Source organism: Panthera tigris, chromosome E2, assembly GCF_018350195.1.
Source record: "Panthera tigris isolate Pti1 chromosome E2, P.tigris_Pti1_mat1.1, whole genome shotgun sequence".
In the NCBI taxonomy this organism is placed as follows: domain Eukaryota; kingdom Metazoa; phylum Chordata; class Mammalia; order Carnivora; family Felidae; genus Panthera; species Panthera tigris.
In genome coordinates, this window is record NC_056674.1 from 15,104,847 (window position 1) to 15,121,438 (window position 16,592).

Below are 16,592 nucleotides of genomic sequence, written 5' to 3' on the forward strand. Positions count from 1 at the left end.
CCCCACTGCACTGTAGTCTGGCTTAAAGCTTAATGATAAAACTGCTTCATTCTTTTCTGTTTACGGAGAGGCTTTTCGGGATTGGCAGGAGATTGTATTTTCAATTATTTCCCCAACACTCTACAATTTGCTGATTATGTCTTCTGTTCATCATATAAGCTCCACGTGGACACGGATCCAGGTCTGGTTTTATTTCTTGATATTTATAATTACATGTGTGGCTTACATTTCGCTCTTACTGGGACAGACTTAGTATAGAGGTTAAAAGGGATTCTGGAGCCAGTCTGGCCGGGTTCAAATCCCAGCTCTGTCACCCGCTAGCTGGGTGACCACAAAGCAAGTCTGCCCGCCTGTTTTCTCGCCTGTGAAGGGGCACACGGCAGTACCTACCTCAGGGGGTTGCTACCCTGACTGGTAGTAAAACGCTCCGTAAAGCTTGGCTGGAGTTACTTCTGGTGAGAACACCCATTTTTGGAGCCAGATAGCTATGCGTTTGGCTCCTACCCCACCTGTTTTCGCCTGTGAAATGGGGCTAACCTTGCCCCGCCATAAAGGTGATGGGGATTTTTAAAGGAGTGAACGGGCGTGAGGCCTCCCGCCCGGATGCCTGAACCAAAATAACCGCAGTCGAAGCGATAGGGGGCCTCCCGCCCGGATGCCTGAACCAAAATAACGGCAGTTGTTCCTCACCAGGCGTCTTCCGGCCGGGTTAAGGGACACTCCAAGAGGCGGGAGGGTGCGGACGGACCCAGGATCCCGGCGGCCCCCACCCCTCCCCCGTCTGCGGCGTCAGGTCCGGATCCGTAGTTCTCCCACCGTGGGAAGACCCCCCCCCCCCCGAAGGAGGGGATCTGGTAAGTATAGGGATGGGGAGGGAGGGGCTGGCTGGGGGCGGGGGAGCGCTGGGAGGCCGGAGGGAGGGGAGCGCGGGGACCAACCAGCCAGAGGGACGATGGGGCGGGGAGTGGGAAAGCTGGCGAAGAAGGGAGGGGCCGGCGAGTAAAAGGGTGGAGGCGGGGAGGGGGGTGCGAGGGGACAGGTGAGGGCTAGCGGGCGAGGGGCCCCGGCGCCGACCCAAGGTGGGACTCGGGGGCTGGCCGGCCCTGGCAGGGGGGCGCGGGGCGGGGTGGAGAGGCTGCGGGGAAGGACGGGTCGGGAGCCTGGGGCTCGGCACCTGGGAACTGAGACGGGGCGCGGCGGGGCCGAGGAGGCGGCCGGCGGCCCGGGGGTGCGGCGGGCGGGGGCGGGGCCGGCGGAGGCTGCGCGCGCGCGCCGCCGCCGTGGCTGCGGGCCCCTGACTCCTCGACCTTTCCCTCCCGCAGTCAACGCCGCGCCTGGCGCGGGGTGGGGAACATGGGCGCCTCGGCCTCCAGGGGTCGGCCCGCCCGGGTCCCCGCGCCGGAGCCCGAACCCGAGGAGGCGCTGGACCTGAGCCAACTGCCGCCCGAGCTGCTCCTGGTGGTGCTGAGCCACGTGCCCCCACGCACGCTGCTGGGGTGCTGCCGCCGGGTGTGTCGGGGCTGGCGCGCCCTGGTGGACGGCCAGGCCCTGTGGCTGCTCATCCTGGCCCGGGACCACGGCGCCCTGCTGCCGCTCGCCCGCAGCTGCCTGCCCCCCGCCCGCGACGGCCGGCCCTGCCTCCTGGGCCGCTTCTGCGAGCGCCGACCGATCGGACGCAACCTCATCCGCAATCCCTGCGGCCAGGGTGGGGAACGCAGGCTGGGCGGGGGGTGGGGGCGGTCTACCTCCGGGGAGCCGGTGGGAGGGGCCGGGGGCGGAGCCTCGGCGGAGCCGGTGGGAGGCGGCGGCCGGCTGGTGGGCGGGCGAGGAACTTGGGCGCAAGCCTTTTTTATTTAACAGAAGGCCTCCGGAAATGGATGGTGCAGCACGGTGGGGACGGCTGGGTGGTGGAGGTAAACAGGTCAACGGTGCCTGGGGCCCCCTCGCAGACCTGCTTCGTGTCTTCCTTCAGGTGAATGCCCCTACCCCGCAAGGGCCAGGGCCGTTGTGAGCAAGACCTGCCTCTTCTAGTGACCTTTCTTCCTCTTTACTAGCTGGTGTCGCAAGAAGCAGGTCTTGGACCTGGAGGAGGAGGGCTTATGGCCAGAGCTGCTAGATAGTGGCAAGATTGAGATTTGTGTCTCCGACTGGTGAGTATGATGATAAAAACAGCCCTTTGCTCAGCTCTGACCACCTGCGCCGCGCCGTGACCGTTGCACGGGTGACTTCATTTAGGCCTCCTCTGGCAAACCCTGACAGATAAAGTGAAGATCAGGGAGGCCAATGACTTAACCCCTCCCCTCCTCCACCCCTCTCCCGGGGAACTGGATTGCAAGATGCCAGATTGGAATCCAAGTACAGAGGACTTGGCCCAGACCAGTCTGGTCTGTGAATGAGATGCTCCTTGCCATGGGAGGAGGCACTGGAGGATAGTTAGCTAAGTTTACATTCTGGAGCCAGACTTTCCAAGTCCAGATCGTGGCTCTGCAACTTTCTGGCTTTGGGTGAGTCACAGTGTGCCTCAGTTTCCCCATCTTTACAAGGTAGGGTTACATGTCAGGTACATAGCCAGCGCTTTATAAGTGTGAACTGTTTTAGCGTTTTGTTTTTTGAGCCTTGAGCCTGTGAGAATGTGTATTTCAAGACCTCAGATCTTTTAAGAGAGTTTCAGGAGCGTTTGAGAGGTTCCAAAAGAGGAGGCGATTCGCCCTGGTGGCACAGCTAGGGCTCGGTGAGACCTGGCATGAGGCTCAGACCCCTCCGACTCCAGAGCTCATCGTGCTCTGTAGTGATGGTCTTGAAACTGGAGTACCTGAAGACTTTTCAAGGGATACATGACCCAGATAATTTTTAAGGGAGGCAGTTCCAGATCTGCTACAGCTGTGTTCCCTGTTCTAAAATTATCAGCTACACATCACATCTTGGAGGGGAGCATCATATGGTTGTCCTTTCCTGGCCCTTTCTCACAGTCCACCAGTTTTACAGAAAAACCAAGCCCCTCACTAGGGTGTGTGGTCCCCCCGGATGTAAAGACTTCTGGAGAGTCAGGCAGAGTGACCGCTTGAAATTTCAGCCTTACCTAATTCACTTTTAATTAAAGGCACCGTAACTCCCCCCGCCCTGCAAATCCATCTCATTGGGGGTGGGGTGGGGGGGTGGAATTTACAATAAAATTGGTTTTTAATGTAATCGGTAGTTCTCAAACTTTTGTAGCCTGTGTGCTGTTCTGGTCAACCGTGTACCATTTGATTGTAATGATCAGCGGGTCCCAAATTTTGCTCTGCGTTACGCAGGAGCATTGAAAACTCCCAGCGCCCAGGTCACCCTCCATACTAATGAAATCAGAGTGTCTAGGGGTGAGAGCCAGGTATCAGGATCTGTGAGAAGTTTCGAGCCGACTGTAAAATTAGAGGGTTGCAACCCCCAGGACCATCCTTACTTCTGACGCCCGCTGCAGGTCTGGGGGATTCCCAAAACCACCCTCAGGTTCAGTGATTCACAGGAAAGACTCCTAGAACTCACCAAACTATTATGTAATTACAGTTTATTACAAGGAAAACCTAACCGGCATCATCCACGGGAAGTACCAAACCCAGACCTTCTATTGTTCCCTGGTCACGGAGTCAGGATGCATTACTGTCCTGTACATCCATGTGACTGTATACATGGAACCTTGCCAACTTGGGAAGTGCGCCTAAGCACCAGAATTTCTGTCGGTGCTTCATCATGTGGTTCGTCTCAGCCTCCTGGTCAACTGATGTTGCCTGACGTGTCCTAAGCCACGTTGTTGGCTCTTTCTGGAGTGGCTAGCTGCCACGGTGGGACTGTTGTGGATGCGGCCAGCCGGCGCTGGAATCATGTTGGTAGGGTATCCAGTATGACCCAAGGTCCCCAGGCAGACAAAGGTAACTCCCGGCAGCCATGATATTCCAAAGGCCCAGAGATGACCTCCCAGAAGCTGAGAGCAGAGGCCATCCGTACCTTGGGACAAGGCTAAATTCTTTTCTATGCAATAGCTTTTCGACAATTTCAGATGATTCCAATCCACAGCAAAGGCCGGGAACCACTACTGGGTAATAATTCAGTCCCAAAGGAAAAATGTTAACGCTTACAGCTTTATGGTCACAGGAAAAAAATTTTTTAATTTCTTTTTCTTCTTTCTTTTTTTCTTTTTTTTTGTTTTTTGTTTTTTGTTTGTTTTGTTTTGAGAGAAAAAGAGCACGTGCAAGTAGGAGAGAGGCAGAGGGAGACACAGAGTCTTAAGCAGGTTTCACACCCAGCACGAAGCTGGGCACGGGGCTCGATCTCACAACCGTGAGATCCTGACCTGAGCCAAAATCAAGAGTCAGATGCCTAAAAAAGAGTCGGATGCTTAACCGACTGAGCCACCCAGGTGCCCCCATCAATTTCTATTCACATACACATTCTGGTATGCGGTTGGCATAGAGCGGTGTGAAAGGGCAACCAAAAAGTCAGGAGAAAATAAAAACGTCACTATCACATGAGGACAAAATTGTGTGGCAGGTGGAGAGCGGACGTCTGATTCTAAGAACAATGTGAAGTCTCTGAAGGAAGAAACTTACGTGTATTTTTTTCAGCTTTTTGAATGTTTATTTTTGAGAGAGAGAGACAGAGCATGAGTGGGGGGGGGGGTTGCAGAGAGAGGGAGACACAGAATCCGACTCAGGCTCCAGGCTCTGAGCTGTCGGCACAGAGCCCGACGCGGGATTGGAGCCCACGAGCTGCCAGATCACGCCCAGCCGACTGAGCCACCCAGGCGCTCCTTATTTGTGTATTTTTGTAGTCCGTTACCCTTAAGTTGTAAACTTTGACTTCTAGCATCAAAAGGGTACATATTTTATTTTATTTTTTTAAGCGTCCATATTTTAAGTGTGCAGCTCAGTGAGTTATCACAAAGTGAACACATCCGTGTTGCCAGCCCCTTTCCCATCACTACACACCCGAGAGTAGTTGCCGTCCTGAATTCTGTTAGAATAGGTAAGTTTTGTCCATTTTTGTACTCGGGACAGAGAGAGTCCTATGGCATATAATTTGTATCTGGCTTCTTCTTTGTTTGTTTGTTTGTTTGTTTATTTTTGAGAGAGAGCACAAGTGGGGTAGGGGCAGAGAGAGGGGGAGACATAGGATCCAAAGCAGGCTCTGCGCTAAACGCAGAGAGCCCGATGCGGGGCTCGAACTCATGAACTGTGAGATCATGACCTGAGCCGAAGTCAGACACTTAACTGGCTGAACCACCCAGGCACCCCTCCCCTGGTCGTTTTAAATGACTGACATGAAAATTATCTTTTAAAATATCAACATGCAGGGGCGCCTGGATGGCTCAGTGGATTAAGCTGACTTCGGCTCAGGTCATGATCTCACGGTTCATGAGTTCGAGCCCCGCATCTGGCTCTGGTGACGGCTCGGAGCCTGGAGCCTGCTTCGGATTCCGTGTCCCCCTCTCTCTCCGCCTCTTCCCTGCTCATGCTCTGTCCTTCTCTTTCAAAATCAGATAAACATTAAAAACTTTTTTTTAATAAAAACGAAATGGAAAAATAAAATGTCGGTGTATACATTGGACAGTGGTACATCTTTTGCCACCATTTAAACGTAGAAAGAGCACTTTCCACTGTCACCTTAATAACACGGGAGGAGGTGCCTTGAAGACCAGGGCTCCAGGTCACTGTTCAGAAAACGGATGTGCTTGCAGACCAGCCGGGGCACTCAGTTTAATGCAGATTCTGCTTCATGGGGTCTTCGGTGGGGCCAAGCTCCCAGGGGACGCTGGGCGTGCTACAAAATTTGTGTATGCAAATTTTGGATTTGGATACATGGGGAGACCATTTCGGGGGCGGGGGAGGCAGGCAGACACCCAAAGAGACAAGTGGGCTAGTCCAGCCTTCAAGGCCTCCCTCCCTCCACAGGTGGGGAGCCCGACACGACAGTGGCTGTATGTACCGACTCCTTGTCCAACTTCTAGATGCCAACCAGACGGTCCTGGATAAATTCTCTGCTATGCCTGTTCCCATCCAGCAGTGGAACAACAATGTCTGCTTTCAGGTGAGTCTCTGACAGGGACACGGGGAGAGGGTGGTGGGGCCTGGGACGGTTATCTGTTGCGTAACAAATGACCCCAAAACTTAGTGGCTTTACGTCAACAGCAGTCATTTTGGTACTTCTTGTGGTTTCCTTTCTTTTATTTAACATTTATTTTTGAGAGAGAAAGAGAGAGCGCATGCGTAAGGGAACGGGGAAGGGGCTGGCCCGGGGGGGGGGGGGGCGGACAGAGGATCCACGGCCTCCGCGCCCACCGCGGTGAGCTGGACGCAGGGCTCGAACTCACGAACCGTGAGATCACGACCTGAGCTGAAATCAGACGCTCAACTGACTGAGCCTCCCGGGCGCCCCATCTTCTCGTGGTTTCTATAAGGAGGGCTCTGTTGGGTGCTTCTGGTTCCCGTGTGTGTGAACAGCGGCTGGTGGCTTCGTCGAGTCCCAGAGAGCTTTGGTGTGCGTTGTCTCTGCCAGGGCTGGTTTGGATTTCCTCGTGGCATGGCCACCTCAGGGCAGCCAGACTGCTCACTGGTGGCTCAGGATCCCTCGAGGAGGGCTCTAGAGAATCCAAGAGAAGCTGCCTTGCCTTTTCTGACCCAGCTTTGGCACTCACTCGGCGACGGTCACTTAGCATCACTTCCGCCACCCTCCGGGTTACAGACAGACCCACCCAGGCTCAAGGGGACGGGAATTAGAATGAGGAACCGTGTGATTCCATCTGCCAGAGAGCCCCACTCCCAGCTTTCGAGAAGAAGGCCGTGGCACAACGGGCTGATCTCTCCTTTACCCGCAGGTCACCCACGTGTTCTCTGACATCAAGATAGGCGTCCGCTTTGTGTCCTTCGAACATTGGGGCCAGGACACGCAGTTCTGGGCGGGTCACTATGGAGCTCGTGTGACCAACTCCAGCGTGGTCGTGCGGGCCCGTCTGTCTTAGTCGAGCGCTATCCTTGCAAAACAACCTGACCTATGCCTTCCAGAACCTGGGACTGTTGGCCAGGCCTTCTTATGAACCAAGGACATGTACCTCCTGGCATCCTGGGTACTCTAGAATCCATTCAAGGGTCCTGCTGGGCCCCCTCTTCAGGTTCTGGAAACTACTAGAAGGAAGAAAGTTCCTCCATCACATCTACCTACTGCTGTTGTAGGGCTGGGGGGACGACACAGGTGAGCACCCAGGAGTGCTGGTCCTGGAGAGGGCTCTTCACCCTCACCCTGGAGGTCCTCTGATTCAACCCCAGCCCCCCTCTACCCTTGTCTCCTCTTGTTTCTGCTTCGGGGGTTTCATTGGTCCCTTTTGGGCACCCCCCTCATCTCTGAAGTAGAATCTTGTCCTTGTGGCTGGGAAGATTCCAGCCACCTTGGGTGGCAAACTTCACCTCCTGAAGCTTCGGGGCTGGGACCAGATCTCACAGTTGAAAGTCAACTAGCTCAAAAAACGTTTGGAGACCCTCAAGGACCCCTGGGATTGTGTGGTATATAAAATTATTTTTTACTTTGAAACGTTTCGCGAACGTTGGGAGAATAATATATCCACAACGGCCACCTTGCCGGTCATATGTAATAAATTTATTATTTTGCCAAAAGTACCTCGGATCTTTTCTATATGAGTCTAATGTTACTGTCTTGGTTACTACTTGGTCCGAAAAAACAAACTGTCCCGGTGGAGGAGGGAAAACTACAGAAGAAAACCCCAATAGAAGGTGTTTTAGTAGGAAAGAACAGAAGAGTTAGAACAGTATTATTTCCTAAGCCCCAAGGAAACCATCGATTCAGACAAAGATTTTCAACCAGGGTCAAAAGTATTAGGCAGACAGTGGACGTAGGTACAGTAATCACACTGGCAACACAGTTGTGACTTTCTAATGTTTATTTTTGAGAGGGAGACAGACAGAGCATGAGCGGGGGAGGGGCAGAGGGAGAGGGAGACCCAGAATCCGAAGCAGGCTCCAGGCTCTTGAGTGGTCAGCGCAGAGCCCGACATGGGGCTCGGACTCGTGAACCGTGAGATCATGACCTGAGCTGAAGTCGGACGCTCAACCGACTGAGCCACCCAGGCGCCCCAAGATTTTATTTTATTTATTTTATTTTTTTTTTCAACGTTTTAAATTTATTTTTGGGACAGAGAGAGACAGAGCATGAACGGGGGAGGGGCAGAGAGAGAGGGAGACACAGAATCGGAAACAGGCTCCAGGCTCCGAGCCATCAGCCCAGAGCCTGACGCGGGGCTCGAACTCACGGACCGCGAGATCGTGACCTGGCTGAAGTCGGACGCTCAACCGACTGCGCCACCCAGGCGCCCCAAGATTTTATTTTTAAGTAATCTCTACACCCAGTGTGGGGCTTGAACTCATAACCCTCAGACCAAGAGTTGCGTGCTCTACTGAGTGAGCCAGCCAGGCGCCCCGAGGTGTTCTGGGTGTTCTGATGTGATCCACATGAAGTGGGTCTCACCGTATCCCACCCGGAACTGCTCACTTGGAGGGTCAGGCCGTCAGCCCCGTCTTGCCATAGAAGGGAAACACCGGCAAAGAGGCAACCAGACGAGCCCAGAAGTGGCTTTTTTTTTTTTTTTTTTTTTTTGCCAGTTTCTTAAAAAAGGAGTTGTGACAGGTTGAAACAGACCTAAGAGTCGTGACCAGATGGAGTGTGTGGGCCTGGAGTAAAGACTGGTTTGGACAATTCAGCTCTAGAGAGTATTTTTGGGTCAACTGGGGGAATTTGGATATGAGGAATATGAAAAACATTTACAGGAAGGAAAAGGTAGAGGCCATTGCTTTAAAAAAAAAAAAGGCAGCAATATAATTTTTTTTTTAATTTATTTTTGAGAGAGAGAGATACGGACAGAGCGCGAGTGGGGGAGGGACAGAGAGAGACACAGAAGCCGAAGCAGGCTCCAGGCCCCAAGCTGTCAGCTCAGAGCCTGACCGTCCGACGCAGGGCTTGAACCCACAAACTGTGAGATCGTGACTTGCGCCGAAGTTGGATGCTTAACCGACTGAGCCACCCAGGCGCCCCAAGCAGCCATATAATTTAATTTAACTTTGGCACATATATTGTACGTATACACCTACGTGTGTGTGTGTGTGTGTGTATGCGCGCCCCCAAGTTAAATGATACTACTTTATGCACACACACGTGCATGCACATATTTCTATCCTGGAGTACGTTCTGAATGTGCATGTGTATATAGATAGGTAGGTAGGTGTATATATGCGGAAGAATAAGAATATTAACTATGGAGGCACCTGGCTGGCTCATTCAGTAGAGCGTGTGACTCTTGATCTAGGGTTGTGAGTTCAAGCCGTGACTCTTGATCTAGGATTGTGAGTTCAAGCCGTACGTTGGGCACAGAGCTTACTTAAAATTAAAAAAAAACAACAAAAAGCCAGTGAACTACAGGGTTACGGGGTTACTGCCGTGATGATCTCTGGTAGTGGTGACTTTGTATTTATTTTGCTTACCTGTAGTTCTCTTTTTCTGAGTGTGTATGTGTATTAGAAGAAATACAAGAAGACATGTAAAGTGCCCTCCAATGCAGTTTCCCCCCCCAGAACTAATCTTTTTATTTATTTTTATTTATGTTTGTAAATTTTTTTAAAGATTTAATTTTGAGAGAAAGAGAGAAAGTGAGAGTGGGGGAGGGGCAGAGAGAAAGGGGGAGAGAGAGATTCCAAGCAGGCCCTGCACTGTTAGCACAGAGCTTGGATCCACGACCCGTGAGATCATGACCTGAGCTGAAGTCGGATGCTTAACCGACTGAGCCACCCAGGCGCCCCTATTTAGTTACTTATTTATTTAACGAGATCTTTACACCCAAGGTGGGGCTTGAACTCACAACCCGGAGATCAAGAATCACATGCCCTATGCCAGCCTGGCGCCCCCAGAAATAACCATGTTTAAAGGCATCTTTGCCGACAGAGTGTTCGCTTATTTTATTTTGTCACGGAGAATTTGAAACATAAACAAAAGCAAAGAGAAGAGTATTGTAACCTCCGTGTATCTATCTCCCAGCAACAGTTTTACCAGCTTATGGCCAGTCCTCCATCCACACATCCCCATGGATTCTCCCCTCTTCCATATTATTTTTTTAATATGTTTTTATTTTGCAGCAACTTCAAACTTAACAGAGAAGTTGTAGGTGTGGCACAAAGATTTTTTGCCCCTGAAACACCTAATACATTTTCATCATCACAGCAAAATTCTTGAGTGTGTATTCTCTATGTATGAGGTCATTCTCCTGTAAGACTACAATATAGCAATGCAAACCATGACGGTCATGTCAATTCAGTGACTGCCCCGAAAGAGCTAACCTAGCTGGCCTCCCCTTAAAAAGGACTGATTGCAGTGTGCCTGGGTGGCTCTGTTGGTTAAGTGTCTGACTTTGGCTCAGGTCATGATCTCACAGGTCGTGGGTTCGAGCCCCGCGTCGGGCTCTGTGCTGTCAGCTCGGAGCCTGGAGCCTGCTTCGGATTCTGTGTCTCCCTCTCTCTCTACCCCTCCCCTGCTTGCACTCTGTCTTTCTCTGTCTCTCAAAAATGAATAAACGTTTAAAAAAAATTAATTAAGAGAGAGAGAAGCCTGATTGCAACATTGGCTCATGGCTGACATCTGGGAAAGTGAATTTTGGAAGTTTTCCCTGCCATTACCTAACCGGTTAGGGTGGCTCATTGCACAAATATTTAGTATGGTTTATGGTAAACGCTTGCTTTCATTCTGGGAGTTTGGAATTTGGGTACGAGCCAGGACCCCCCCCAACCCTGGGAAACCCTAGGGTCCTGAATCTCTGATGAGCTTCCCTGGATATCACACACCTGCTAGGTCAGGAGTACACTCTGTGTGACCCCTCAGGGAAGGGAGAGGACACGAGGAACCGGCACATGGATTCTTCCAGGCTGTCTGTCTTTCCCCCTTATTATCTAGCTGTGCGTGTAATTACACCACTGCGGTCAGTCTCAGGAGTGAGTATAACTATATACTGAGTTTCAGGAGCGTTTCTGGCAAATATCTGAGCATGAGGGTCATCTTGGGATTATATACACATACACACACACACACACACACACACACACACACACACACACACACGCATGGTGGTGACAGCGGTGGGGCTGAAGATCCTGACTAAAATATCTGGGGAAAAGGGAGAGGAGTGAGGGATGAAGACACCTAGGTGATGTCTGTTGTAAGAGATAAGCCACCTATGGAATTAAAACAATAGGCCCCACCCTTGGGGATTTGGCTCACAGGATCCCCTCACTGACTTGGGCAGGTGCCAGCCACGGTGAAGAAAATGACTCAGCCTGGTGATGCCTTGGGTGTTTCCCACTTTCTCCCAGGCAGGAGGAGAAAAGGCCCAAACAGTCCCCCAGATGAGTTTGGGGTCAAAGCCAATAAACGTGGGGCACCTCGGCAGCTCAGTCGGTTGAGCGTCCAACTTCGGCTCAGGTCATGATCTCACGGTTGGTGAGTTTGAGCCCCGCATCGGGCTCTTTGCTGTCAGTGCAGGGCCGGCTTCAGATCCTCTGTCCCCCCCACTCTCTACCCCTCCCCTGCACGTGCTCTCTTTCTCTTTCTTAAAAATAAATAAAACATTAAAAAAAAAAAAAAAGACAGTAAATGTTAGTTTGTAGTTGCTGTCTACTCTAGGTGGGAGGAGAAAGGGGCCAAATTCCCCAAAGACAGACTTTAGTTGAACTGAAAGGTTTGAAAGTTTGCCTTGTGTTCTCCTCTAAGTGGGAGGACAACTGGTTACATCCATTCCCCGGGTGGATCAAAGTTTTAGGTAAGCCCAAGGAAAAGAAACTTGCCAGCCCTTCAGCCTGGAGGCCACAGCAGCCCCTCCTACCCCACCGGGATCTCTGAGCAGCCGTGATGTTAACCTGGTAAATGCTGAATTAAATGCTAGATTATTTCTTTTTCTTTCTTTGCTTGCTTGCTTTCTTTTCTTTATTTGCTTTCTTCTTTCACTTTCTTTCTTTCCTTTCCTTTTTTCCTTCCTTTTTTCTCTTTCCTTCTTTTACTTCTTTCTTCCTTTCTTTCTTTCCTTCTTCCGCCTTATCTTTCTTTCTTCCTCTCCTTTCTTTCTCCACTTCTTTTTCTTTCTCTCCTTTCTTTCCTTCTTTCTTTCTTTCAAGCAGGCTCCAAGCCCAATATGGGGCTTGAACTCATGACCCTGAGATCAACAGTCGCATGCTCTACCGACCGAGCCGGGCGCCCCAGTGCTGAATTTACTTTTAGGGATTTGAGTAAACTTGTAATGAGGTGGGGGAAAGGGGGGAAAATTTATAATCCAATGCTATCCATCAATTATATCTCAAAGAAAAAGGGAAATTTGAAAAATGGCTTTGTATTTTAATGGCCATTTCATCTGGATGTATGATTAAAATAATCAATGATCAATGTCTACGTATATGTATATATACCCATGTGTGTGTGTGTGTGTGTGTTTTCTGTTTATTATGACAGCTTGACGGCTTAAAAGACCTTCTTGACTGGGGAGACAGTGTGCCTCCTGGCCAATTCTTAGAGACCACAAAGAACCCTACAGGAGCCTGCCCGTGGTAGGAAAACAAACCAATCCAGAGCCAGACCTCCTCCGTGTGGCTCCAGCACCCCCGGGGGCAATATTCCTCTGCTTCACCACCCCAGGGCTGGGTGCCAGGCAACTAGGAACCACCCCTGTAGTCTGAGTCGTGAAATCATGCACGCTGACCAGTCCCAAATGGTTCACCCTGCCCTGTCTTTCCCCAGGACACCCCAACAAAAGTGGCTTAACCCTTCCCCCACCTAGGTCTCGCCTCTCGCCTCCTGGCCACACTGTGTCTTTCCCATGCGGCCCTGTGCGGCACACCTCCTGTCTCTGGGACCTGTGAGTGTAATAAACTGATTTCCTGAGCCTCTCCTCTGTCTCCCCTTGTGCCTGCACCCCCACACCCCACAGACCATCTCGTGAGAGAATACAAAACAATATAATGTCATATGCTTGTAATATACGCTGGAAAGATTATCCGGGTCAGGGAAAGCTACAAAAAACAAGGGGTGTGTGTGTGTGAGACACTGTCTTGTTTTTGCCGCCAATGGGGGTATTGGAAACAGAACGAGTACAAGGCTCCGTAAATGATATTTGCTATAATTTTGGCCTATGAGAGCCTTTGGAGAAAAGGAGACAATATGAAAATAGAGGCCATCTTCAGTCTACAAGCAGATAACATGTGGAACAGTTTTAGCTTGCTGATGAGGCCTTGTGGAAATCACATGCCCGACCCTCCGTGGCTGTTGATTTTCCAGCCTGGTGCACACACACACACACACACACACACACGTATATATCATATACCTGAAAAAGTCTTTATTCTGTGTTTGTTTGATTGTTAGTTCTTTTTTTTTAAACAGAATTTTTCTTTTTTTTGAAAAATGTTTAAAGTTCATTTTATTTATTTATTTATTTAGAAAGAGAGAGAGAGCCCGTGAGGGAGGGGCAGAGAGAGAGAGAGAGAGAGAGGGAGAGACAGAAACCCAAGCAGGCTCCACGCTGTCGGCACAGAACTCACGAACCACAAGATCACGACCTGAGTCGAAATCAAGAGTCGGAGGCTTAACAACTGAGCCATCCAGACGCCCCTAAACAGAATTTTTCTTTGAGAGCAGTTTCAGGTTCTTAGCGAAACTGAGCAGGAAGCGCCGATCCCGATCCCCTATATCCTCTCCCCGCACACAGGCCAGCCCCCACCCCCCTCCCCCGCCCCCGCTACCAACAACTCCCACCAGAGAGGGACTCTTGTGACAATCCACGAGTGTACATCCACACTTTACTTATGACCCAGTGTCCACTGTTCAGCCTGGATGTCCTGCGTTGAGTGGGTTGAATGGGTTTGGATGAACGTACACTGATACGCGCAGTAGTGGACGTGTATCCACATTATAGTATCGTGCAGAATAGTTTCACTGCTCTGCCTCACCCCTGGCAACCGCTGATCATTTACTGGCTCCTTTGTTTTGCCTTCCAGGATGTCATGGCTGAAATCATACAGTTAGCTTGGCTTCTTTTGCTTAGTGATAATGCATTTAAGGTTCTACGTGTCTTGGTAGCTCTTTTTTTTTTTTTTTTTTTTTTTTTTACCGTTTATTGATTTTTGAGAGAGAGAAAGACAGAGCGTGGGTGGGGGAGGGGCAGAGAGGGAGGGAGACACCGAATCCCAAGCAGGCTCCAGGCTCCGAGCTGTCAGCACAGAGCCCCGCGCGGGGCTCGAACCCACGAACCGGGAGATCGCGACCTGAGCCGAAGTCAGACGCATCAACCGACTGAGCCACCCAGGCGCTCCCTGTCTTCTCACTGCTTTGGAGTGTATCCTTTCGAGTAGATCAATTTGAGCTCTAAGACTGATAAGGTACCAAGGGCTTAGCGAAGCTTTTCTCATCATTTGGACTTGAAACAAGATCTTCGGGTTCCTTCACAGAGCTCTGCCTCTGCCAAAGAAAAGCCTCTGGCTTTTTTGGATTCCTGAATTCACAGATCCTAATTGCCTGGACCTGACTCTAAGCCAAAACCTGACATTGTCTGCTGTGGACTGTTTCCTTCTCAGCTTGAACTGTGCTCCGTGGAAAGCAGGCATGCCCTCAAGGAACGGGGCTTAACTCTGGGAGCCTGGCAGATTTAAGACACCCCTCCGTGGGACCCTAAGCTGGGCAAACATCCTGGATGCTGGCTGGACCATCTGGGTCACCTAAGAATGCCCACAGGAAAAGGCTTCTTTTTTAGCGGAACTGTCTAAAATCAAGCTACTGCTCAGCCCTCTCTTTCTGGTGCGGATACGAACTTTTAACGCAGTACTAGCTTGTGATCCCTGCCAAAGGCTGCAAGCTGGGGAAGGTCATATCCCAGGACTGTGACCCCTGTGGGCACTCCTAACAGATTGGACTCTGGACCCCTGTAGGGCAGGGAATGTCGCCCAGCTGTCGACTTGTGTTCTGCTTTCTCAGCTGCGGTTTGCAACAATGAACTCACAGTGAATCCACTTCCCTCCTCTTTCTCCTGATGCATGAACTTCTGGAAGGCAGCTTGTTTACTAAATGCAGCTGTCCTCAGAATGAGAGGGATCTTTTCCAGACCGCTCACTGGATAAAGGGTCAGGACGAAGATACCCCCATGTTTATGGACTGGAAGACTTAGTATTGGTAAGACGGCCGGCCATACTCTCCAAACTGATCTACAGATTCAATATAATCCTTACCAAATTCCAATTACCTTTTTTGCAGAAATGGACCAGCTTATCCTAAAATTCATATGGAATTTCAAGGAGCCCCAGAATGCTAAAATAATTTTAAAAAGAAAAAAAGTGGAGGATTCACACTTTCAGGTTTCAAGACTTACTATAGAGCTCCAGTAATCAAACCAGTGTGGTACTGGCATAAGGACAGACATATAGATCAGTGGAATAAAACTGAGAGTCCAGAAATAAACTCATATCTACAGTCAATTGATTTTCAACAAGTATATCATTACCATCGAATGGGAAGAGAATTGGTTTTTCAACAAATGGTGTGGGACAACTGGATGACCATATGTAAAAGAATGAAGTCAGATCCTTACCTCACGCCATCTAGAAAAAATCATCTCACAGTGGATCAAAGACTTAAATCTAAGACACAAAGCTATAAAGTTCTTAGAAGAAAATAACGAGGTAAATCTTCATGACCTTGGATGTGACAATTGATTCTTAGATATGGCACCAAAAGCACAAGCCACAGAAGCAAAAACATAGATAAATTGGACTCCCTCAAAGTTAAAAACTGTGTGCATCAAAGGACACTATCAAGATAGTGAATGGGGCGCCTGGGTGGCTCAGTCGGTTGAGCGTCTGATTTCAGCTCGGGTCACGATCACACAGTTCGTGGGTTCGAGCCCCACATCTGGCTCTGTGCTGGCAGCTCGGAGCCTGGAGCCTGCTTTGGGTTCTGTGTCTCCCTCTCTGTCTATGCCCCACCCCGACTTGTGCTCTCTCTCTCTCTCTCTCTCTCAAAAATAAACACATTAGGGGCGCCTGGGTGGCGCAGTCGGTTAAGCGTCCGACTTCAGCCAGGTCACGATCTCGCGGTCCGTGAGTTCGAGCCCCGCGTCAGGCTCTGGGCTGATGGCTCGGAGCCTGGAGCCTGTTTCCGATTCTGTGTCTCCCTCTCTCTCTGCCCCTCCCCCGTTCATGCTCTGTCTCTCTCTGTCCCAAAAATAATAAATAAAAAATGTTAAAAAAAAATAAAAATAAAAAAAATAAACACATTTAAGGGGCGCCTGGGTGACTCACTTGGTTAAGCATCTGACTTCGGTTCAGGTCATGATCTCACAGTTTGTGAGTTCAAGCCTCGTGTCGGGCTCTGTGCTGACAGCTCGGAGCCTGGAGTCTGCTTTGGATTCTGTGTCTCCTCCTCTCTCTCTCTCTCTGCCTCTCCCATGCCCATGCTCTGTCTCTCTCTGTCTCTCAATGATAAATAAACGTTAAAAAAAATGTTTTAAATAAATGAATAAATCAACTTGAAAAAAT

General features: G+C 50.3%; 1 protein-coding gene across 4 annotated transcripts; it reads left to right on the forward strand.

Annotated features, from left to right (window-relative positions):
- The first annotated feature begins 1,029 nt into the window (after positions 1-1,029).
- On the forward strand, positions 1,030-12,984 carry FBXO27 (F-box protein 27). 4 transcript variants are annotated; one of them, XM_042970059.1, is made up of 6 exons: positions 1,030-1,079; positions 1,323-1,705; positions 1,861-1,972; positions 2,055-2,150; positions 5,925-6,060; positions 6,848-7,076. In XM_042970059.1, the coding sequence occupies exons 2-6, from the start codon at positions 1,354-1,356 to the stop codon at positions 6,989-6,991; spliced, it is 840 nt and encodes a 279-aa protein (XP_042825993.1). In that variant the 5' UTR covers positions 1,030-1,079; positions 1,323-1,353; the 3' UTR covers positions 6,992-7,076. The 4 variants fall into 4 exon arrangements, with proteins under 4 accessions (XP_042825993.1, XP_042825995.1, XP_042825991.1 ...); XM_042970061.1 differs by lacking the exons at positions 1,030-1,079; positions 6,848-7,076 and adding an exon at positions 12,808-12,984 and having other exon boundaries at positions 1,261-1,705; XM_042970057.1 differs by lacking the exon at positions 1,030-1,079 and having other exon boundaries at positions 1,261-1,705.
- Positions 12,985-16,592: the final 3,608 nt, after the last annotated feature.